Source organism: Seriola dumerili, unplaced genomic scaffold (genome assembly GCF_002260705.1).
Source record: "Seriola dumerili isolate Sdu_G_001 unplaced genomic scaffold, Sdu_1.0 BDQW01000191.1, whole genome shotgun sequence".
Lineage (NCBI taxonomy): Eukaryota > Metazoa > Chordata > Actinopteri > Carangiformes > Carangidae > Seriola > Seriola dumerili.
The window spans coordinates 2,342,703-2,368,969 of NW_019174446.1; the positions used below are offsets into that span (position 1 = coordinate 2,342,703).

At 40.4% G+C, this 26,267-nt stretch overlaps 1 protein-coding gene across 1 annotated transcript in view; it reads left to right on the top strand.

Annotated features, from left to right (window-relative positions):
* Positions 1–26,267, top strand: part of LOC111227737 (protein spire homolog 1-like) — a 45,219-nt gene that overhangs the window by 4,035 nt on the left and 14,917 nt on the right. Inside the window, exons 2-7 of the mRNA XM_022753425.1 lie at positions 1,247–1,275; positions 15,738–15,974; positions 17,876–18,001; positions 23,990–24,061; positions 24,344–24,508; positions 25,219–25,305. Coding sequence (XP_022609146.1) covers positions 1,247–1,275; positions 15,738–15,974; positions 17,876–18,001; positions 23,990–24,061; positions 24,344–24,508; positions 25,219–25,305 — 716 coding nt within the window. The remainder of the gene's footprint in view (positions 1–1,246; positions 1,276–15,737; positions 15,975–17,875; positions 18,002–23,989; positions 24,062–24,343; positions 24,509–25,218; positions 25,306–26,267) is intronic.

Sequence of the window (26,267 nt, forward strand, 5' to 3'; positions counted from 1 at the left end):
AGGGGTTTTGTCATCATCGGTCACATGCTACTTAAACTACGAAAGTAATGCGAAGTGAAACAGAGCTTTTATTAAAACTGATCTAGATGTCCTGAAGGTGGAGTGAAGATCTGTGTGAGATACAGGAAAAAAGAGAATATATAACCACAGATATCACAAAGCAAAATGTAGCACAGGAAAAGATGATAGAGATATTCCTCTTTGACACATTTAAAATTCAGTATTAACAAGAGAATTTCAGCATTTGACGTGATCACATTTGCTTCTCTCGCTAGCTCATTTTAAGAAGACGTGAAAATATTTTGGCAGCAAGTTGTTGAATTCAGTTTTCTCTTGATGAATTGCTCACTCAGTTTGCTCAGATACAGTTCCAGTTTGTGAATGTGGCTCATTTGAACATGCGTTTTTACCAAGTGCAGCTTTAAAAAGTAATTAATAATAAAAATAAAAATAAACAACCGTCATTGCCAGATTCTCTTCAATTTAATCTGCACTATGTAAGTGGTTCCAAATCAACGGGGCCGGGACTCCCAGAGGAGTTGAGAGATAAATCTAAGGGGTTGAGGTGATTAACAACAACAAACAACTATATTTTTTTCCAGACTTTTTTTTATCTGAAATACTGGGTAGTTTTACCTCCTCAGGCCTCTAAAACTATCCAGTTAAAACAATTCACCATTATACCTGTGATAAGGGCTGCTAGTGGGCGTCGCTTCACTTTGTGTACACTTGTATGATTGGTACATTTGCTTACTGCACTTTTGCAATTTTACTTCTATGTGACCCAGTTGTTGGTTAGGTTAAAAAAAACCAAAAAAACCCAATACATACATTTAAAAGGAGGATTTTGGCCACCTGAAGGAATTACTTTGAATGGAAATAAAATACTGTAGAAGAGAGCATCACTCTCTAGACAAACTACTTGTAATAACACAGGGCATTACTTTGCTTTAAAGGGCAACAAGCCCAAAAAGTTGGGAACCAGTGTATGTGTTCAGCACCTCTGTCAGTCTAGATCTCTCTGAGCTTTAGACATCGTTAGATGGACGGAGAGTTCTGCATGACCTTTGACATGAGAGCGTCACCATGTGTGCTTGAGTCCTGTCTGTCATATATACAGTATATGCACACTGTAACTGAACAATGTTGCGTATGTAGCTTTACACGTGTTAATGTCTGTAGGCTGCTTCATGAACTGGCTTACGTCTGCTGCTTAACGTAACTCTGCTCTCTTGTTTCCCTGCAGGTAAATACAGCCCTTGCACAACAACAGAGGTGAGTGACTCCACTGCAGTTCTGTTTTAATTACTGTATCTCATCATCACATGCTGCTGTCAGAGATTTGAACAGCATTATGTGGCCATGTTTATGTGAATATGTTATCAAAGTACCTGCTATAGGTGAGGGAGGAAATAAGAGCAAATATGAAGGATATGGTAACTTGTGCACATTATGTCTGAGATAACCAGGACTCTAAACAAGGACTTTTCCAGTTTTGCTTAAAAATAAAACATGTGTGCATGTTTTATGAAGGAATTACATGGGCATAATTAGTTTTGCAACATCGTGTGCGATATTTTTGTTGATTACCTCAAAAACCTCCGAGAACGCAGGATGGGAAACTCCAGGGTTCCTGGAAAGAACCCAATCAGTCAATTAACAAGATATTTATGAGGTGAACTATATGGTTGTAGAAAAAGATAATGGCAGGCTTAACCACAGTAATGGCACAATTTCCTTTTTTAAATATTTACCTTCCACTGTTGGTTACATTAGCGAGTTACAGTAAGAGAGGTATCCAGTCACAACAACAGAGATAGCATTGAGATTAGAGGGGGCATTCTGCAGGATTATTTCAAGTGCAACCAGAGTCAGATAGCGCTGTGGTTGAAACTGTCATAAGCCATTGGTTTATGATGTGATAATCCTGCAAAGCAGCTGCTGCCACTCCTGCTTAAACTAATACATTTAGCAAATGAAACAAGTTCAAGTGTATTTTTTTTTCCAATGGGCAATTAGTTTTGCATCAAGCTTTAGACACAGCATCACACAGAAGAAACAGAGCAACAAAATAAATTCCAGACAGTAAGTCTCCAATGCAATGTGTTGATGCAGAGTTTGTGAAGTCATGTTTGCAAACAACAGGGCTGTTTGTCATATCAATAACACTGCTTTTATACCTTGAAGGAAAGTAAGGCATTTTGGGAACTGAAGCTAATCAATTAGCCTAGCCTAGCATGAAGACTGAAGGCAGTCGTAAGCAGCTATCATGTCTCTCTGAAAAGTAAAAAAAAAAAAAAAAAAAAAAAAAAAAAAAAAAGGTTTTTAGAGGGAGTTACATGCTGTTACTATTACTTGACAACAGCTCTTTCATTCACCAAGCACCTATATGCAGAGTGTCTTCTGCTATTGCGCTGGTTGGTCACTGTGATGACAAGACACCTCGAAGAATCAGCACGAAACTCTCCATAAAACCACAAACTTTTGATTTTACATTTTGAATGAACAATGTGTAGATTTATGAGCTTTTGATGTGCTGGTAGATGTATTTTTGAAGTTTGTACAGAGCCAGGCTAACAGTTTCTCCCTACTTCCAGTCTTTATGCTAACATAAGATAATTGCCTCTGACTCTTCCATGTAGACATGAAAGCACTGATGTATTAAGGAGGACTGGAAACCACATTCAAATAGCTACTGCGCCAAAACTGCTGCACAGCCCAGCTTCCATTCCCCGGAGGAGGAATTGCTAGAGAGAGAAATTGAGTTGCAGCAGCCAAGATTTCAGTTTATTTGTTTATTTGATAGGGACAATGCAATTTAACATAGTTTCAAAACAGGGTATGAAACTAATGTGTTGCACAAAGAGTTTATAGCTGTTGCTAATTCTCGACTCCGGTCCCTAGTTGGGCTTTTATATGTGTAATAGAATTAAAACATTCAATAGCAAAAACAACAAAAAACAGACAACACAATTATAATACCAGACAATTAGCTAAAAACATACACAAGAACAGTCTAAAGAGACGACAACAACAGCACAACAAGCTTCAAGTAAACAATAGATACAAACGCCTAGAAATGGGTTCTGCTTGGGTTTGCTTTTAGCCAGCACTTAACCTTAGTCCCTATGGATCAAACTCCAAAAACACAGGACACTTCCCATGATCCAACTCAGCTTACACACCTTTCAAGCTCCAGTCGAGGCCAAACCCAGGGCGAGTTAACCCTGATGACATCATTAGGGTTATTTTCCCAGACTTGACGTAACATTATACGACTGTTTCCACAGGCTGAGTAGTCCCGTCCCCCCCCCCCCCACAATGAGTCAGCTAATCCTGATGTGTAAAATTGGTGGACTGGCCCTTTAAAACACAGAGCATATGGGACAGCTATCGCACCTACTCTGTTTACACAAGCCAGATCATTTGAATGCAGTTTGTTCAGGGTGTCTGTGCAGCGTTTATGTTCATATGTTCACTGCTGGTTGAGAGACAAAGGCTGTCAGTGTTGAAGACACGTTCCTTGCATGTGTCCCAGCCTCCCATCTTTCAGCTTGTGTCTTCACCCAGTCATTTTCTCCAGCAGCCCCAGAGCTCCCAGCTGCTTCTCTGATTGACTGGTTGGAAATGTCACACAGCAAGGCCTCCTGTTTGATGAGGAGAGCTTTCAGACCTAATTAAAGGGCTATTGTCCCTCCTCCACACACTCTCTCTGTACTGTAATCAACTGCTGTTAATTGTTGTGATAATATCTCGTGTAGAGGGGTTTTACAGGAAGGAGGGATTATTTTTTCTTCTTTTACTTTTTAGGAATTTTGTAGATGGACTCATTTGCTGCAGGGATTTTCTGTGGTGTCACTCTGACAAATTGAAAGTATTGTGTGTGTGTGTGTGTGTGTGATGTTGCACATCAACTGAGGATCTGTTCCCAGTTCATTAGAGACAATGTGCGGTAGTTTTCAGGGAGTTCTGTGTAATAGAGCTGCAATAACAGATGGACAGTCAGTGAATACTCAAGCACACACACACACACACACACACACACACACACACACACACACACACACACACACACACACACACACACACACACACACACACACACACACACACAGAGAGTTGGCTGTAGAGGCAGAGAATGTGAACCTGTATAGACAAATCCCTTCTAAGCAGCTTTGCACAAGAAATGAGTTCTCACAATACAGTGTGTTAGAGACTGGCTGACAAAACTACTGGCAAGTCTTTTTCTTGACAGCGTCAGATCCTGCAGCAGAGGCGCCGTGCTAACATACAGTGTGTGGAATTAGCTAAAAGCTGAATGAGCAGGAACACATGTGTAGTCATAGCTGACACACATTATCCGCACATGGCTTCAAACAGCATGAGCTCTTCCAAAGGATGTGACTGTGAATGTCAGATGATGCTGTTTTCACTAGAGCCAGTGAACCAAGCTCCTGGCACAGCACGCCACAGCGTAAGGCTCTTTGGGCAGTAATCACGACCGCTGAATTCACTGGAATTCACTGATATTCGTTAGTGGTTTTGTGTGTAATCAGTCAAAGAAGACAATTTTATTCTTCAGCTACATATACTCACTACTGTTTTTTGCCGACAGACAGAGCCGGAGGCATATTGTTTTCGGGTTGTCCGTCCACCGATCCCATTCTCCTGGACATGATATCTCAATAACGCCTTGATGTAACTTTAACTGCAAATTTAGCACAAACATTCACTTGGACTCAAGGATGAACTGATTAGATTTTGGGGGTCAAAGATCAAAGTTCAAGGGTGTGGTGACCTCACAAAAAATTGTTTTGGCCTTGTGAACACAATAGTTTAGTTTATTTAGTTTATTTCGAACATGTGCGAGTAACACAACAAAGTAAACCGAAAAACAAACAAATCCAATAACAATAGCCAAAACAAAAATAATAATGTGAACCCAACATGTCCGAAAAGGAGTAGGATGAAGCATATGCTTATTTAAACCTACCCCTTCTCCACTACTCAATTATCAATCTTTCAAAAAGAAAAAAAAAAGAAGTAGAAAATAAATAGATTAAATAAACAAATACATAAATCATTTGTCATTTATGAAAACACCCGATTATTAAAGCCCTTCTTCCTCCCTGTACCTCGTGAAAACCATGTGTTTGTACCGCTTTTTAAACTGGATCATGCTTGGACATTACTTGAGCTCCACACCCAGTCTGTTCCACAGCCTCACTCCACAAACTGACAGACAAAAACTTTTTAGTGTTGTACGTGCCCGCTGATGTTTTAAGTTGAACTCACCCCTCAGATTATAACCCCCAACTCTGTAAAAAAAATAATTTTTGAATATTTCCAGGAAGTAGATTGTTTATTGCTTTGTACATAATTTGTGCTGTTTGGAAATGAACCAGGTCAGTGAATTTTAATATTTTTGATTTTAAGAATAGTGAATTTGTGTGATCTCTATAACCGGTATTATGAATTATTCTTATGGCTCTGTTCTGCAGTATGGATAGAGATTGTATTGTACATTTATAAGTATTGCCCCAAACCTCTGCACAGTATTGTAAATATGGTAAAATCAGTGAACAGTAGAGAATATGGAGTGATTTGTGGTCCAGAATGTGTTTTGCTTTGCTCAGAACTGAAATGCTTCTTGACAGTTTGCTTTGTACATGTTTTATATGAGACTTCCAGTTTATTTTATCATCAATTGCTACCCCAAGAAACTTGTTTTCATATACTCTTTCAACATCCACCCCATCTATTTGTAACTGTACTTGTGTATTCGTATTGCAATTGCCGAATAGCATGAATTTGGTTTTACTTAAGTTTAACGATAAGTTATTTCTGTCAAACCACATTTTCAGTTTGCACATTTCAGTGGTAATCCAACCCAGTAGTTCATGTAAATTCCCCCCAGAACAAAAAATACTAGTGTCATCTGCAAATAACACTAATTTTAATGTTCTTGAAACTTTGCATATGTCATTTATGTAAAGTATAAATAGTGTTGGACCTAATACTGACCCCTGTGGGACGCCACAAGCAATGTCCAATATGTCCGTAACACCTTGAGGGAGTTTCTTATTCTATTCTTATTCTAAACTTATTAGACTTTGGTGGTCAAAGGTCACGGTCACAATGACCTCTGAAAACACTTTTTAGCCATAACTCAAGACTTCACACAGTAATTATGACAACATTTCACACAAATGTTTAGTATTTTATATGATCATCATCATATCAACTAGTGGTGGGGACATAGAACCGCAAGGTGGTAGTTCTAGTTTATCTTGTGAGGAACTTGTTGATGACCTCTGTACCCATGCTAACTTGACAACCTGGTCCTGTGATGCAGTGTAACCTCAGATATTTGTGGATTATGCTTCATCCTCTTCCCCTCTGTCAAAGTGTAACTGCTCAGTGCTCTCCTAATGGCTTTGAAGTTGGGGAAGGGATTAGTGTAACATCATTCAGTGTTTAATGTAAACAGAAAATTCACTCAGGAGTTATGAATGTTTGGTAGGTGGCTTTCTCAGCTGATATCATGCACATTTACTTTTATGATTCCTGTAGGGTTTGAGTGTGCATGGGAAAAAAAGAGAAAAAAGGGATAAAAGCAAACTACAGTGGTGGAAAAATGAATGTGCTTTGGTTCAAGTGTTATCTCTGTTCTGTATGTGAAGTTATGTGGGTTCTACGTCTAGCAGCTCAGTCATATGACAGTCCGAGGTCATAGAGGAGGAGTCTAAGGAATCTCCTGAGTGTTTCTTTGTGCCTGAGAGGAAATAACCAACGCCTTTTCTCTGTTACAGCATGATGCTGTGTCATTTCAGGAATGTTTTTACGTAAAGAAGTATCTGTCCGTCTTCATTATTCAGCCCATTCTTTGCTTTTAAACTCATGATGAACAATGATGTGGTCAATTCTAAACGGGGCAGATCGATTTTTACTATAACTTCCTTCCTATATCAGTCAGCCCTCTGCTGATCACATTAGTGTCAGCTCTGTTGTTTTGTCTGGTTCCTTCAGTTTTATAAGGTCTTCCTACACACAGGGTGATGATAACTTTACAAAGCTCAGTCCTGAATTTATACTGTGAAAGAGATTTGATAAATAGTGTGAAGAGGAGATCTGGGAATTTTTGTACTGGAAAAAAACAGACTACCACGGCTTTCAAGTATCACTGATTTCATTTTAGCCATTATGATGTTTTTATATCATGCAGAGTGTATCACCTGTATAATTTATCTGCATGTAAATGGCGTGACAGTTGAGCTGGCTTCTATTTTCTTACAGACATTTCTAAACTTTGTTCTCAGCACCACCTTCTTGTAAGATTTCAATAACTTTGTTTAAAGGAATTGTTCGACATTTTGGGAAATAAACTTATTTGCTTTCTTGCTGAGATTTAGATGAAAGACTGATACCACTCTCACGTCTGTATGCACGTACAAAATGAAGCTAGAGCCCTAGCATAGCACAAAGATTGGAAACAGAGGGAAACAGCTAACCTGGCTCTGTCCAAATCCGCACAACAGCTCACTAATTCACACGGTTTTGTTTTATCCACACACAAACTGATATATGTACAAATGGCAAGTCGTGTCTAGTGACTTCCTGGAGTCTTATTGTTACCACAAGGCAACCACCAGAGAGTGCAGGAAGTCACTGGCCCCATCGTCTTGTTGTTTTTATAAATCTGTTTGTGTACGGATCAAACAAACCACATGTGTTAAAGTCACTACTGCTGGGGCGCCCTGTTGGCTCACCTGGTGGAGCGCATGCCACTTACGCTCAGTCCTTACCGCAGCCGCCATTGAAGTCTGACCCATGGCCCTTTGCTGCATGTCATCCCCTCTCTCTCCCCAACTTTCCCGTCTCTCTCCCACTGTCCCTATCCAATTAAAGTCAAAAACTGCCGAAACTAAAAGTCACTATTGCTGCCTTCAGAGTGACTTCTGGGTCTGCACCATCTGCTTGAACTCAATCATACAGCCTTATGCTCCTTCTCAGCCACTGTGTTCCTCCAGGGAATGTCGTCTGGCATTATCATCCCTGCACACAAGGCAGTAGTCGCAGTCCAGACTCAAGTTCCCTGGTGGTGGAACTAGCCACCGAACCCTCTCATTGCAGGGGCGTCCCTCTCTGTCTTCAAGAACCTCTTGAAGACTCCTACCACCCCTAACACCCTAACATGTCTAACTAGCACTTACGGTGCACTTTCACTGCCCTGCTTTACCTGATCTCCCTCACTTTATTGAATAGATGTAGTACTCTGTACTTACACCAAGGTCTCCTACTGCACTCAAGCTTTAGTGATGTCCCTCACTTGTTAGTCACTGGATAAAGCATCTGCCAAATGAGTAAATGTAAGTGTAAACAGTGAAATTTAGAGGTGCTGGTTGGCAGAATTTCTTTTCCACTTTTCAACAGAGGCTTTCTCCTGTATGAGCTGGAAACAGGGGGGAGCAGGGGACATGAGGACTGAGCTAGTCTTCATATTTACCATAAGGACATAAGCGTGGTATCAGTCCCCTCACCTTGTAACTCTTGGCAAAAAAGTGAATAAACAAGTCGAACTGTGCTTCAAAGAAACAGATGCAACTTAAAGTGGACGAAGTTAGTCTTTTATGACTGTTAGCTTCAGTCTGTTTCGGTTTATTGATCAGCAGTTAATGGGGGTTGTGCAGAACTTATCTTCATGAGGAGGAGACTATGAAAGCCTGAACTGCCCATTAGTGTCACATTTAGAAAGTGTGGTGAAGACTTAAAATGAAATGACACCAGATGGACGGGCACTGATCCCAGATTCCAGCTCTCATTGTCAAAAAGGTGTAATAAATAACGTTTTGTGATATAATTCACAAGATAAAAGCTGAAGAGGACTGTAATCTACAGTAGGGAGGTAATTCATTTGTCGCCGTACCTTTTTTTTTTTCTCTTAGCTCGGTTCCTGTTAATGACCTAATTCCTGTGGATCCACTAGTGAGGAAATATAAATGCCTTAAATCCCCACATTGTTTGTACAATCCTTTAATTCTGGGCAGTTTGTGCTGATTGTGGTAATTCTCTGCTGGTTGGCTAACAGTGATAGATGGAAGGAGTTTGCTTACAGCTAATAGGTTTCTGTTAGTGTTTACGTTTGCACAACAGGCTCCGGTGCTTGGTCTGTGAAAATCACACAAAGCTACATTAGTAAAAACTAACTTGATTCACAGTGTGCAACAGCTGGTGTCTTTGTCTGAGTCCAGACCACGATATCCCATTTCCAAATCTCTTGGCGTCTTTACTGCCAGTCTGCCATGTGTGATCCTCCCTGCCCTTCCTCACACAGACAATGTCACAAACTTGTCTCTGTCTTATCCATCATTCAGTCGTGGATCTACTTCTCTCAGCCCTCTCATTAAACCTGTAAAATACTCCAAAGCTGGATTTCATCATGTGTATTGGTAACTAAATGCGCTAACGATGAGCTGATTAGTTGATTAATGGAGTGACTAATCTTTTAAATCTTTTATCAAGAAAGTTTTCTAAACTGGTCCAAGCTTCTCCAATGTGAGGATTTGACATTGTTTTCTTTTTAATATCATTTTTGATTGATTATATTTAGGTTTTTAAATGCTGGTCGGCTCAAAAAACAAACAAACAGTTTAATTTAAAGAAACGTTTCAAAAGTTCAACATTTTGGGAAATAAATGAAAAGACTGATACCAGTCTGAATCCGTCTGGTCGATATGACTTGACTTCTGTTCCCAGCTAAGAAATAGTGCGGAGTATATCACCCTGTAAATCCACAAATTGTTGTTTTTACATTTTGGTATTTGTTAATTAGTGAGCTTGAGAAGTGCGGGTTGTTGGATTTTGTTTTCTTTGGACAGAGCCAATCCAGCTTTTTACCCCAATTTCAAGTCTTTGTGCTAAGCTGTGCTAATGTGCTGCTGGCTCCAGCTTCTGACATGAGACTGGTATCAAGTTTTTCATCTGACGCTCAGCAAGAAAACATAAACATAATTCCCCAAAGATGTCACTTTGGACTTTGATGCACTCTTATATTGGACTTAACACTGTAGAAAGCTGTACGTTGTAAACAGTGAATGTGGTAGCAGACACCTGGCCATACGAACCCAGAGGGCCCTATTACATCACGTGTAATGTTCTTAACGAGGACAAAGGCTATAGATGTTACACGTGCTCTCGTCAACATGAAGCTCTGGCGCCATATCATATCCTGCTGCTGTGCGATCTTCATACCTGAGGTCATGTTGTACAAATCCAACCTTGACACCTGAACATAACATGCATGTGTCCCTTTATGAATGACTACAGTTTGTTATGTAACACACTGGACTGCTAGTGCTGTCTTTGTGTGTAACTGAGGAAGAATTATCTGCCAGCCAGCAGATAACTAAGCAAAGTTATAACTGCATTTACCATCATGGCATACAGTGTGTTTCCACTGCCGTCACACTTGTGTTAACTGAGCAGGAATATTATTCATGAATTAATAAATGTATTTATAAATGGTTTACTTAATGATATTTTTGTAAAGGGCCCAGAAGGGTCAACACAAAAACAAAAACCACAACACGAATGCAAAAGTCTTGTGACATTTGTATTTGTGTTGTGGCTTTATTTGTATTTGCGTTGTTGTTTTGTATTTGTGTTGTGGCTTTATTTGTATTTGCGTTGTTGTTTTGTATTTGTGTTGTGGCTTTTGTAGTGTGTTGACCCTTCTGGGCCACCGTGGTTAAATTAGTACTTTTGTTTCAACAAGATTTGGCTCTTAACCCCATCTGTCTAATCATGATAATCATTGAGCCTAATGAAAAGTTAATGTGAGGTTACGAGGTGTTTGCAGGACAACAGGGATTAATTGGCTCTTGGGGAAAATGTAAAAACATTTCGTCACAATGGTTTATTTTGTCCTTTTGAGCAGCGTGCCTCCTCTCCGTGACAGAAATGCTGAAATCCAAGCCAAGCTCTTTGATGTTGCTGTTTCCTGCGATCGCTGACATCTTCATCCTTTTTTTTTTTCCTTCTCCTTCTTTTTTGTCCTCCTCTCTCTGCCCCTTCCTCTTCTCCATCCCATCATTCTGCTTGGTCGCTCGGAGGCCTGGGAACCAGTCAGGGAGATTTTGAAAAAAGAATGGAGACATGTTTGTTCGGATGTCTCACAGCCACAGCGACTGAAATCAGTCATAGTTTGCAGTTAATGTGTAAGAAATGACTCCATCAGGCTCATTCAGATGTGACCGACAGCAACAACACAGACAATCTCTGTTTCATGCCTTTTTGTCATGAATGAATAGAATAGTGAAGATTAAAGCATGGTGCATTGTTCCCATTACTTTTTTTTTCGTAATTATATATCAATCAATCAATCATCAATATGTTATATAAAATCCACTTCCAATAACTGTTCAGCGGACGAGCATGAACACAAATGAATACATGCAGACACGTGGTATTAAAGGTTTAAAGATGATTTTCATTGTTGATTAATCTGTTGATTAATGAATTGATTGTTTAGTCTGTGTTCAAACGTCTTGTTTTGTCCAAAACCCAGAGAGATTTCATTTACCATCATATGTCACAAAGAAAAGCAGCAAATCCTCAACTTTTCAAAATCTGGAACCAGCATTGTTGCTTGGAAAGTGACTGAAATGATTAATTGATTGACAAAGTAGCTGCAGATTTGATTAATTTTCTTTTTATTGACTAATCAGCTCTATATGACACACATATAGTAGATGCCAGTTGTAAGCGAAAGAAACAAACTGTACATTGAACTAAACCTCCCATCACCAAGTCGAATCGAAATGAATTTATAATTATCTTGAACCAAATTCATATTTGATAGCTATTTTAAAGGATGACAACTCAACGAAGGGTTAATTGTTTATATTCTAATATAAATTTGTGAAGACGTGAGACATCTCCTTTGGCAGTTAAGTAAAGGGATGAGACACCTTATCCTCCTGATGCATTTAATCTGTTTAGAGTTGAAAGTTTAATGTGCGGCACTTCATCACTTGGTAAATTTGTCAAACTCATCAGCTCCATTTAATGTCTTTTGTCAGATTAGATGCTGTTTTTAACTATTGACTGAATTCCTGAAGGTGTGACCAGTTCAGATGGACAAGTAAAGCTGCAGATCAGGAACTTGAAAATCCACATAGCTCACACATATAAGCATTAGCTGCTGGGCAGGGCAGCACAATCCATATCTGTCACATCTTATACATGTAGACGCCGTCTGCTGAAGAGCTTCTCAGTGATAGCCTGAGGTTATAGCAGGTCCCAGGAGGAGGGTGTTGGCATTTTTTTTTTGTTGTTGTTGTTGGGTGGGGTGTGGGGATGTGGGGGTGTCATATATCAGTGGTGGGTGTGGTGGAGCTCGGACAAAGAGGTCACAGTCACCCGTTCCCGCCTGAGGAAACACAGGAGACTGATCTCTCATATGACTCCTCCTCCCTCCGTGAGTGTCCATTGATCTGCCCTTGATCTTCATCTCTACACACATACACACACACACACACACACACACACACACACACACACACACACACACACACACACACACACACACACACACACACACCCTTGACCTCTCTGATCCACCCATTGACTCTCAACATCTCATTCACTGCCTCTTTGTTTCTGTCTCCTGATCCACATCTGTCACTGATCCTTACATTTCTCCCCTCATTCCCTCTTTCTCACAGTCTCTCTTCTCTCTGTGGTTCATATACTGTCTCCCTCCTTCTTAGTCTTTTCTCTGTGCTCAGGGCTGCAGAATAATCCCCTGTGCGATTTCCCACTCTTGTCTTTTGTCTTGGCTTTGGCATTGCTGTCTTTACCCACCATGACTCTCCAGCTCCAGGACAGACTGAGAGCTATAGCTGAGCACGGCATCTCGTGACGTACGTGCATCTACGGAATCAAACCATAAATTCTTATCTACAAATCTCATGCGTTTAGCATATTTAACATTGTGGCCAAACATTTTCCCATAGTTACCACTTCACAATGAACATTCAGGGATCGCTCTTTAAAGGTCAGGTCGTACTGAAAGCAGTGAGGGTTGGTGCGTTGAAGTGCTGGTTGAAAGCTCCATATGAGAGACCATCAAACTCTGTTTCCCAGACATTTCACCACAAAGATCGTGAAGGAAAAGCTGTGGCTTAGGCGACTCTTTAATGCTGCATGTAAAAAAAACCAACAGCATTGTTTTCTATACGATTCCTTTATTTGACCAGCCGAATAGACCAATGTTATATTCTGCAATCCTGAAATCTTCTATTTGAATATATGTTTATTTTTATATGTGTATATTGAAGCTGTCTGGAAAGTAAAATATATTTGTCGATATCTTATATTGTGCTATTGAATGTCTTTTTGCTGTCAACAGCTTGGTTAAATGTGTTTGAATGTGTGTGTTATTGTGTTTATAATGATTCCTGTGATGAGTTACAGCAAAATGGCTGCATTAAAAGTATCAGGTAAAAGTTGAGCTCACACCAACATGACCGCAAGCTGCTGCAGTCATTGTTTTTATATTAACAGTTGTTCAAACGACTATGTGAAGTGTGTCGCTGTCACCTGACCTCGCAGTTCTTCTCAGGTCTATGGAGTCTTTGAGCATTTGTCAGGTGACTAAGGCCTCCAGAGGTTGGAGTATTTATGGAGTAATTATGACAGCTCTCTGTCAGTAGAAAAAGAGGAAGTTGGGTGACGTTGCTGTAGAGAAACAAAAGATCACAGAGAGGGCATTAGGGTGGATGGATGGGTCATCAACAAGACATTCCTCCCATGTAATACACTCACGCAGCTTATTATGACTCATAGCTACGTTTTATTGTTAATAAAAGTGGTTGTGTTTACGTTCCAGTGACAAAGCCCTCTGGTGTCTGTAGTAATTACGACGGGAGCAAAGGAGGAAGTCAGGTGATGTTATGGAGCAACTAAGTCCACATATGGAGGAGGACTGGACTGGAGACCTGTGTTTGTTTCCTCTGTCAAACCAACAGTCAGCGTTGCCTTTTGTGTTTCTAGGGGCGTTAATTCAGCAGATGCTCCAGAGGGTTGGGGCAAACAACCTGTATGGTTCTTTTAGGTTGGAGGACATGTTGCCATAAGTATAACCAAGTGGTTATTATTGAAGCCATGATGATGAATTCCTCTTAACCCTGTAACCAAGTATTTATTTTAACCCAGGATCATTCCCAAAACCTAACCAAGTTGTCTTTGTACTTAAACGTAAAAAAAAAAAACCTTGCACTGTTATCAGAAAATGGTTTTAATTTAGAAACTGCTCTGTCATCCTGTTGACAGTGTATACTGTGTACAGATATTTCCCTCAGAAGTTGATGGAGAGGAGAGGGAATATTGAACTTGTAATTTGTTGTGTTGCCAGAAATATGACTCCAAATGAAAGCTAATGTTGCTCTCCGTCTGCTGGATGTGTGAATAAGAAACTGTTCATCTTTATACCATAATATGTCAGTGCTTTGCTCTCAGCACTTGCACTGACCTTAACTGGCCAAAAGGTCAATTAATGCAGGTTCAAATCATCAGCTCTCTAAATCTAACACTGTGGGATCAGCTTGAAGACTTCACAGTTGAAATGAAGTATCAAAAGGTTCATAACAACCGGCAGGGAAGTGGATTTGAGGTTTTTAGCCTCTTTGTTACAGTATACAAATCAACGTATGATAGGCACCCTTCAGGTCTACAGGGGTGACTTTTTAATGGCAAAACCTTTGGTCGAGATTATTTTAAGCTGTGATATCTTGAAAAACTAGGATCAGTCTTAGTCACTAAACAAATGGTTGATGATCCGTTATCTTCTTTCACCGTTCTAAATGCTCTGAACTCTTTTGTGCTTTAAAAGACTGACTGTGTCCACACAAGGACATGTATGATGTGATGACAGTGTTTTCCTTCATGCGTCAGTTAATCACATGATCTACAATCAGTAATCTGCTCCCCGGGTCAGCCAGTCAAAGGCCAGTGAGTGTGCGTGTGTGTGTGTGTGTGTGTGTGTGTATGAATAACAGAGGGAGGGTGCTCGCTCGTCAAAGGTTGAGTCATGAGGTCACCATATTACAGCTGTTCAGCGCAGGCTTTGCAAACAAAATAGGGTCATGTTGCATAACAAAGACACAAATCCACATTTGTTTTTAACAGCAGAACTAGGTAGAAGACACAACAAAGGATGTTTTCTACACAAGTGAATGTATTGTTTTCTTATTATTCATGCATATTGTAAGTTATTAACATGGTTATATCTGCAGATGGAAGGAGCACAGAGCGAGTGCAGATCATGTTAAGGTGTTTTTATTCCTCTGCACCGGCGACGCCCAGAGCTGGAGGCATATTGTTTTCGGGTGGTCCGTCCATCCGTCCCATTCTCGTGGACACAAGGAGGAAGGTTTGTGCCAACTTCAAATTTGGCACAAACCTTCACTAGGTCTCAAGGATGAAATGATTAGATTTTGGCGGTCGAAGGTCAAGGGTCAAGGTCACAGTGACCTCACAAATCGTGGTTTTGGCCTTGTGAATGCAATATCTCTGTAACGCCTTGAAGGACCTTTTTCAAATTTGGCACAAACATTCCCTTGGACTTATTTGACTCTGGATAAACAGGGATCTAACCTGAAACTAGTCTGAGTGGCGGAGGGATACAACCATGAGACAGTAATTCTAGTTTTTGGTTGTCTCTTGTTCTCTCTCAGGTAATTGAGTCTTTGGGCATCATGATCTACAAGGCTCTGGACTACGGGCTGAAGGAGAATGAGGAGAGGGAGCTCAGCCCTCCTCTGGAGCAGCTCATCGACCTCATGACCAACATGGCCGAGGCCACAAGGGATGCCTGCCCCGACGAAGGTTATGAGGCCACAGAGGAAGAGGATGAGGTGGAGGATGACCCTGACGACATCTCCAGTGTTCACGGCTACAGAGATATCCTCAAGGTGGGTACAGTAGCTGAGGAAGAGACATGAGATCATTACTTTGTTGTGCCAAGAGCCAAGATATGAATGCTAATGATGCTTCATGCTTGCTGAATGTGTTGTTACTGACAATTTAACTTGTAAGCTTGTAAATGTTTTATCTGGTTGAAGTTGAGTTAATTTGAACTACTTTATTCTGTTGAATATATATTACATAACAATGTATCATATATAGTAATTTCATTATATGTTTTGGACAAAAATAGTAACTAAATATTTTTCTGTGATGTGGTGGAGTAGAAGTAAAAGTAGCTTTAAATAGAAATACAGTTGCTGGGGAACCATAATCCACTTACGGACTCCAGGAACAGATAATGTCAGAGGTCGACTGTTCAGGAAAAGTTGTGTGTGAGAAAATGAAAATGCTAAACACTGAACTCTGAACCAGCCTCATCCTTGGTAAAGCGTCATGTATCTGTTGTTCAGCAGAGCAGAGAGTCAGTGTGTCATTCCTCACATGGCCTCATACGGTTTACATAATGACCACATACCCAGTCAGACACACCAACTCTGCTCTCCAGGGAGATGCTTCAGAGCAGTGTGGCTGTCTGGCTGGCCCAGTGGCTACAGAGCTGTCAGTTTGAATTGTTGTCACTGTATTTTTACCCCCAGTCCATTCACTCTCTGTGCTCCCTCACTTTACCTTTTGTCCTACTGTACTGTCCCTGGTTGACACAGTAAATTGTTTTTAACTCCGTGCCACATTTATTCAGTTAATGTATCCGTTTGCATTTCCGTGTGAGGTAAGATAGCATATTGATTTACCCTGGATACAACATTTTCCCACACCTATGATGTGATGATGGCAGGGTAATCTTCAGGAGAGAAGGCTGTCTGTTATTAACTGTGTTTAGTCAAATTCTCTCTAACTGGAATGCCGTCTAGACAAAAAGATGCCAAGAGCATGCCGAGCATTAACCCAGCTTCTCTCTGAGAGAGACAAGGACGTAGTCTGTCATTGCTCTTGGTGTGTACGGCTGACCTCAGGCATAGCGGTCTTGTGAATTGTACTCAGCAGTCCAAAACAGTTGTTTACAAATGTCTGCAAATGTTTTTGGGTATTTTGCCTTTATGCTATGTCACTGAGATCCCGGAAAGGCTTCGCAGTTTGACGTCTCTGTCTCATGGAGGTGCAGAGGCGACGTGGTGAAGTGCAAATTTAGCCCTGACTATAAAAAAAAACCTTGATAAGTTACCTGAGAAGGGTTTTTTGTGGTGTTGGTGTAGACTGAGAGCTCTGAATCAACAGTCTGATCACTTCTATTTATTCCTAAATTTAGGTTTTTGTGTTACAGAAACTGCCCTGCAGTCTCTTTTGCTCTATCCAAAGCAATCTGAGTCATTGCTGGAGAACAGCAGCCTCATTTGACCGACAGTTTGTGTTTTTAGCATTGTCAGCTAACAAGGAAGCATGCAAATTAACCTGAGCAATCACACATCGCATCATGCTGGCTTCTATGAGATTGGCTCATTTCTAGTGTGGAGATTGGACCTGTCAATCGAGCGCTGATAGTTGCCTAAACAAATACCATGTCTAACTAGCGAACTTGTCACAGCACCAGCACCCAGTGTTTTAAAATGTAAATATGTCACATCATACATTTAGAAAACTGTTCACAGATAGCAGTGACAAAGCACTGAGATCATCAAACATGGCTGCCAGAGGGTGCTCTACATAACCTGAAATCCCTTTGACGGGTATGTGATTGTAATATCAAAATAACATGGATATTGATGGCCATGCATTGCACTTTGTGAAGTTCCCCCCATCACCTCTGTGTCAAGTGTAATAGATGCAGCTGTGTGAACTGTAACTGCACTGAAAATGTCTCTTTCTCTGTGTTTCACTGTCGTCCCTGTAGCTGTGTACAGTTCATCTACCCAGTCTGTCAGACGCCCCCAGTCACTACCAGGCAGTGTGCCGGGCTCTGTACACAGAAACCAGGGAGCTACGCACTTTCCTGGAGAAGATCAAGAGTGCCAAAGAGGTGGGTCCTTATCATCATCATCATCATCGTCATCATCATCGTCATCATCATCATCGTGTCGGCTCATAGAGCTCTTTTTTTCAGACATTGATAGCAGTTTTAACCATCAGTAATGTGTTAATTACACATACTAATTATTAATTAATTAATTAATTAAAAGACAAACCGAACTTACTGCATATGGGTTATGGGGCTCCCCTTTAGTAAAGGGTTATGAGATGATCACTGACCGTTATGCAGCCTGTGAAAGACGGGGCAAGGCATCACCTCAGGAGATTTAGCACTGTGGCCTTACGTGCCCCACAAACCCCCACTAATCAACATGACTTTCACTCTGTGTGGGACCACTGACTGGGCCAATGTTAGCACTGTGGGACTGCTTTATTCCAATAGTTGAAAATCATAGATATAATAGTATTCAACTCTAAGCCTTTAACAAAGAAAACAACTCTTATGTAATACCTATAAACCAGTCTAAGTGACTACAGTATTCACTCCGCTTTGGTGTATTAAGGGTTCAAGTGAGGAAATCAGCAGAGCATAACAGTCACAACTGAGTGAGCCATCGTTCCCTTTCCTCAGTAATAAACCATCACTTACAGAGGAGGGGCTGGACATGAGCGTGTCATAGGCATAGACACAGCAGAGACATGCGGACAGCCAGTCAGACAGACAGCCATGTTTCCTGTGTGGCACAGCTGATTCTGAAAGGCATCCATGGTAATGACTGTGGATAAAGAAATGAATGGACACGTCAGTTCACTCATGGTATGACAAAACACTCAATAAGTGACTTACAGCTTTCACTAACATCTTATTCTCATTGTTTTATTGCATCACTCATTGATTATGACATGTAGGAAAAAGTGGACATAGCGTGACGCATGTCTTAGATGGTTTGCACTGAGTAGAAACTCAGGTCTATAATCCTTAATAGATTGCTTAATGTAAATCCAGCACCCCTTAAATCTCTGAATTCAATTCTTCATTTGCAGGACAAGGGACTTGGCTACATAAATGAACCATAAGCTATTAAAGGCTCCAGTCAGGGGCATTAGCAGAAAAATTAAAGGCTTTACTTATATTCATGGTTTCATCCCCTTAAGTTACTTAATACATGCCAATTCCACTTTAATATTAATGTGAAAATTTTAGTACAAAATTAAGATGTTTGATTGAATGAATTTAAAGCAAACTACAGAAATGATGTCAGTGGTGCAGTGATTTGCCAGAATCTCCACCACCATTAAAAAATGTACAAAGGTGAGAGTGGAGGCAACATCTGTGTCCAGCCATCACAGCTAATCACAATTCATTAAGCCAGCACCAGATGCTTAATATGTAGCAGATAAAAACAGGTTTCAAAGGTGTTGTAATTAAATTTATTTTATGATAATATCAATTTGTGTTATTTAAGTTAATTTGAAACTTTGAACTGAGCCTCCGCCTGCATGTTATTGTCTCTCCAGTACATTGTACTGTATTGTACGGAGGTTATTAGCAGAAGAGAGGGAGTCAGAAAAGGGGTTAGGGTGTTCACTCATAAATAGTTATGTCAACAGGACAACTTTCACTTGTGCCATGGGTCATAAAGCTTCACTTTGCCATATGTAGAGGACAACGTTTCTGTCTCTGTATCAGGGTTTTATTAATGTGAACACTGGTGGTGCACATTGGAAGTCCCATGAAGATCAGGTTTAAATTGTGGTACACGATTAAACAAATCGATACAGATACCAATTTAACATTATTTTGACTTTGTTGGGAATGAAAGGAAATTAAATATGCTAGGGTTTTACTTTTTTGCAAAATGGAACATATAAGTGTACTTTTTTTCTATTTTTTTTTTTTGGAAAGTGGTATAACTTGGCAATGGTGAGCATTATCACAAAAAGCAAGCATTCAGCAGCTTTGATACAAAACTGGCCAAGTGTTGTAATGTCCTAACACCCTGCGGGCAGACAGGTTGAACTGGGCCACAGTGAAGAGGGAGTGACGTGTTTGCTGTGCATGACAGACAGAGATGACAATATCTGGAGACATGCTGACTCTCACTCTGTCAGAACTGCTGAGTTCAGGCTCTCAGAGGAGATATCCAGACAAGCATGAGGAAAAATAGTCATGTGCGAGGGTCCTATTTCCAACTTGCCGACATACCACAGAGGATTAATGCCCCCTCGATGCATTAGTGGCATGCTGTCTGTTATGGATCATGTGTCCATATTCAACAAAGGGGCTAAGCAGGTGATTTTCTGTACAAAATCACTTTCAGGCTTCATTTGCAGATAATGGAGAATAAAGAATTTAAATGGGTGGAATGCATCATAGTCATTGTTTTCCACTTGATGGAAAGATTTGAAAATGAGGGGAAAATGAATATATATATATATATATATATATATGTAGACTTGATCGTGTGATTCTTTCATCACAGATACATTATTTACTCATTTGCTCTTCCTCTAAAGTGCAGGAGTCATTCTGGCCTTTGTTTTCCCCCAGAAACATTTTGGAGCTCAGCTGTGGGTTGGAACATTTCCCGTGAGGAGTGTGTGTGTGTGTGTGTGTGTGTGTGTGTGTGTGTGTGTGTGTGTGTGTGTGTGTGTCTTCCACCTCAGGGTTCCTTCCTGCCATGCACTACTGTTGCTGCTGCCCTTTTAGTGTGTGTAATGCATCTGAATGAAGAAAGGGGATTTGGTTGGTTACATAACTCTCTGCTAGAAAATAGAGAGGAGAGAGTGGACTCTTACTGCAGGAGGCGGAGAGGGCTGAGAAAGAAGCTTAAAAAGGAGGATATGTGGGGACAGCAACTTTTTTAACCCCAGAAAGTAAAGAAGTGATCAACATCACTATGTCTGTCATTTTATAGAGCACTTCTTAAAATAGATTTCATTATTTCTCATAAGAATTTAAAATGAGGTAACTTGTGAACAATCTACCAGCAGGAGTACAAAGATAGAAAATCCTGGATGAAATGGTTTTCTTTGTTTGGACCTTCATGAAACACTGTATGATGATTATAATTATTCTATCCTACTTTTTCTGTTGCATCTTATTCCCCATTTTAGCCACCATAGCTTTACTGATGGCTACGTCGGTCTTTTGTCTGCAAATGCAATAATTCAATGCCTTTATTGTCACTGCACAGTGTACAATGAAATGATGTGTCTCCAGAGGTACATACAGCAATGCACACAGTAAACATAACTACATACAGTAACAAAAACTACAGCAGACACATTACAATCTGTATAAATAAATAAAAACAAACAATGAATTGTATAAAAGCAGAGTGAGTCCATGTACTCAGTTATTATTGCACATAGGTGAATTGCACAGATAATATTGCACATGATCAGGGTATTACTGCATGTTATAGGATGGGGTTGTGCTTATTCTCCTGATATTCAGCAGTTAAGTACTCTAATAGCATTTGGGTAAAAACTTGCCATCTGGAAGTGCAAACACACACAAGGTGGGGGAAAAAAAAAAAAAAAAAAAAAAAAAAAAAAATATATATATATATATAAAAATCAGAATTGCGTCCAGATGCTAAATGCACAAAGTACATGTGACCTCATCATTAACACATATGGAAGAGTAAACTGTTGTCAAGCCTCATGGGGAACTGGTGAATGTGAGGCATGGTCATTTAGAGCAGAATGTGCGTGTGTGTATGTGTGTGTGTGTGTGTGTGTGTGTGTGTGTGTGTGCATCTGCATGTGACTGTTTGTCTGATTACATATTCATGAATGCATGGATGAACTCAGTGTGAGCAGGACGTGTGGGTGCGTATCTGTCGTGTGATTTCGCCAGTCTGTTCATATATCTATGTGAGTCTGTGCCGTGTGTGTCTCTGTGTGTGAATCTACATATATATATAAGTGTGTGTCTGTGTGTGTGTGTGTGTGTGTGTGGTGTGTGAGACACCCAGGAGTGAAATGGGCCCCCACCTCCCTGTCTGTATGGCACATGGGACCGTCTTTGTCCGTCCACCACTACGAGCCAGAGAGTAGCTTTGTCCCTCCGCAGACTCGCCTCCTGCTGCTGGAGATTCACTGAAAAGCAGTTGAATTATCGGCGATTCACAGAAACAACTCAGGCTCCTGTTTGCTCACGGATAGGCTCTGTTGAGCTAAAAACAAATAACAAAGAGAGCAGAGTTACCATCGAGAAAAAAAATGAGGCTGTTGGTAATTGCCCTAATTATCCATGAGGACTTGTAGCAGTATGACGGTTGGTTTTGTCCACACGAGGGTTGTTTTAATTAAAATGCACAGAGAACACTTCTCAATCAACCTTTTGAAATGGAAATATGCGACTTTGATGTGATGTGGAGTCATGCTGCTCATACCAATGAGATAATGGTGTTTAAAAGCAGATGAGCTAATCTCTCTTTACACTCATGGCTGGCTGTGTTAGCAGTGTTTTAATTTGATGGGCTGTTATAAGTAATTAAGCACTTCAGGGTTACCTTGTGTAAATGGACTACTGTATATACACTGTAGGCATGCAGAGTTATGATGCAGCAAAATGCATTATGTTGCGAGTGACATTATGTAACTGATGCATTGAGCCTGCAGTCCAGTGGAGGCAGCTTTTCTCTGGCAGGATGATGGTGAATTGTGATTTCCCCAGTGGGCTGAGGTCTTAACTTTGAGGTCAGACTCCCGTGATTGTCTTATCAAACTCTCCTCGGCTGTGACGTGATAAGAACACCCCAGATATTAACCACAGTGAACATATTTTCTGTCTGCCTGCTGCTTTAAAATGCTTTCACACTTGCATTTTGTTTCCCTCTCCATCTCTCTCTCTCACACAGACACACACACACACACATTGACATTATCCTCCGTGAACTATGAGAGCAGGAGCAGAGGAATGCTTCCCACAGACCGGTTGTCACTCAGGCCGACAGTGTTGTACCACAGTCTAATGGCCTCACGTTGTGCAGGTTCACACAGGTGTCAGAGTGGAGCAGCTGGGTTTACTGTTGAATGCCTGAAAACAGGGACATGTCCTCACAGAAAATGTGAATTTGTGTTATGTTTTTTCTTTTTTCTTTCCTTCTTAAAGGGCTGATACCGGTTGTACTGGAACTAGCTAGCAGCTCTGTACAGTTGAAGTGCTTATTAAAAAATAGAAGATTAAAAGTCAAAATTTGATTCTTTGAAACCCATTGAAAAAATTATATTAGTTGGAAAGACAGTGGAGGTTGCTTTGCTAAATCACAACCACAGTGCTTACATGCTAGTGTTTAGTAAGTAATATACCATGTTCACTCTCTTAGTGTGTTAGCATGCTAACAGCTGCTGATCTGCAAATAGGCCTTAATCACAGCAGACATTTTGACTTGTCATAGTAGGAATAACAGTCAACATGGAAGTACCAAAAACGCCACTTCTTCGAATGGCTGCTTGAGTCTGGCTCCAAAAGTGAGTCAATCCCCGTAGACTCCCATGTTAAAATGTCCAACTTTACAGCAAAAATAAACATGTTTATAGCCTGGCACAAAAAACTGTTTTGGTCTCTTTAGCTAATTTCCTCCTTCATGACAACTGCATGGGGTGAATTTTTATAAAACTTTCTCGTTTACATTTTATTAAGGCTTTAATTCTGCCTAATTGCCTCAGCTCCACACACACCCCTCCTCTTTGCCCATTTTTGGATTAGCCGAGAATTTGGCAGTCAGGTACTGCCAAGATGGAGCAGCTCACTCTTAGCTTCAAAACCGCTCTTCAGAAGCCTGTGACTGACGTCACAAAGGCTGCATCCATCTTTATTTACAGTCTATAGTTATGGCTAACTGACACCAGAGTGTGAGGGTCACAACATGACAGGCTCAACTGTATGAACACTTTTGACTTTGTGGATCCACGTGCTGGATCTTCATTCTTTTCTTTTTAGCCTCCTTCCTCCCCGACTTCTCTCACTGTGTTTTTGATTTTTTTTCTATATCCAAACTGTCTCTCTGTCTCTTTCCACCAGAACCTCCGTAAAATGGAGGAGTCGTCAGAGGAGCCTGGCCGAGACCTGAACGAGCTGCAGAACGCTGACTGGGTAGGCAAAAGGACTCCTGACCTCTGACCTCCAGCTTTAACTCATCATTTCTTTTTTATCAAAGTCTAACAGGCAGGGGGAAAAAAAATCAAATCTATATGAATGCATTTACCACTGTAACTAGGCAGTGATAAAAGAACCACTCCCCTTGACGAACCCTCCTTACTCAGACAGAGAGGTCAGATCACAGATGATTGCTATTGTCCACATAAATTCATATTCAAAGGGTCGTGGTATTTCCCACGTCTCCTTTCCCATGCTGCCCTTTGCTTCCTCCGTCAGGCTCGATTCTGGGTTCAGGTCATGAGGGACCTGCGTGAAGGAGTCAAGCTGAAGAAGGTGCAGGAGCGTCAGTACAACCCTCTGCCAATCGAGTACCAGCTCACTCCTTATGAGATGCTCATGGACGACATCAGGTCCAAACGGTACAAACTGCGCAAAGTCATGGTGAGTGTCCGATGTGTGAATGCCACGTGCTGCACTGTTGTTTCAGTCTGAGGGGAAATTTCTTGGAAAACAACACTGTTGCATAGTAATTGCAGGCTGGGCTGATGATCTGTTTTCAATCATTTTTAGACATTTAGTTTGACACTTTGCGGCTCCAGTATTTCACTTGTAGTGGCTGGAAAAGTCAAAATGATCATGGGACATCGTGCTACGTAATGGGCTGTTTTGGATTCATCTAAGCCATGCGTGTTACAATATGCCATTTGGCACTGTTGACAGTAGAGCTGAGACAATCAGTCAATTAATCAAGTAGTTGTTCAATAAAAGATTTATCAGAAATTCAATAATTCAATATTCAATTCAGTTAATTGTATAAGTCATTAATCACACAGCTGCTGCAGTATTTGCTTCCTTTAACTGTTTTATATCATTGTCAATTGAATATCTTTGGGCTTTGGACTATTGGTTATACAACACTGAGAACATTTTTCACAGTTGTTTTTTCATTTTTTATTTTTAACAGACTAAACAATCGATCAAATCAATGTCATGAACTCCACTTAGTAAATATAATAATAATAAAATAATAATAATAAAAAGCATTATTTGTGCATTGTGAGCTTTATCTACACAAGTGATTACAAAGTAGTTAAAGAATCAAGCCATTCCTCTGTTGTCATGCTGTTTTACAACCTGCTCTGTTGTTTCAGGTGAATGGAGACATCCCACCCAGGTTAAAGAAGAGCGCTCATGAGGTCATCCTGGATTTCATCAGGTCCAGACCACCTCTCAACCCTGTGAGTACAACTGAAGGCAGTGGATTTAAACATCACGACAGACACCATCCTTGCACAGCCTATGAAAACTTCGGCTGGTAAAAATAGATCAGTGCACTGTCTTTAAATCAATAAGCAATCAATAATCTGATGTAGTTTATGCAATCATCACCCTAACTCAGAGATCACAATACTGTATAAAACAATTTAACACAAACAAACCAGAGTAGTTTTATTTATTTTGACTTTATTACTTTACTTTTATTGTTGGAGAATTTCCATTAGCTAGTCTGCTTCTATTAGAACACATAGAAAAACAATATACAGGACATAGTCTGTCTTACAAGACAGTTTCTAGGGCATAAAATTATAGCCCAATCAATATTGGATTTTTGAGGTCAATGTTGATTTGAGAGTTTAAAAAATGTTTTTCACAACTACATTACATGAACAAACATTTTAAAAAGGAACCTTCAGATAGATACAGTATGTAGTGAGCGTGACATTTTTTCTAAATTGCCTTATAACAATATATTTGTCTCTGCTGTGGTGTTATTTTTTTGTTGAGGAAAGGTCATGAATAACAAAAGAAAGCTGACTTGGTTTTACACTGGAAACAAACAGCGGTCTCCTGTGTTAAAGGCCTGTGTTTCATTGACCCATCGCTCCCAGCCCTCCTCCCTAACACAGATTTTGTCACTCTACGTCACCTAACATCCTCCTTTTCCTTCCTCCCGTCATAATTACTATGCTACATGTCACCTAACATTAAAACGTAACTATGGTTCATAATCAGCTGCTTGCCCAGACGACCTGTGGGGGGGTGGGGTGGGGGTAGTTTTAACAGGAGGACAGTCTCCTGAAGTTCTATAAAAACCCAGTGTAGCCTGTTGGTAAAACATGACTGTTGCAGCTCAGTGAAACGCTGCGTTCATCAGTTCTCTGTTGATATGAATCTCTCATCAGAACGATCGGGTGCTGTT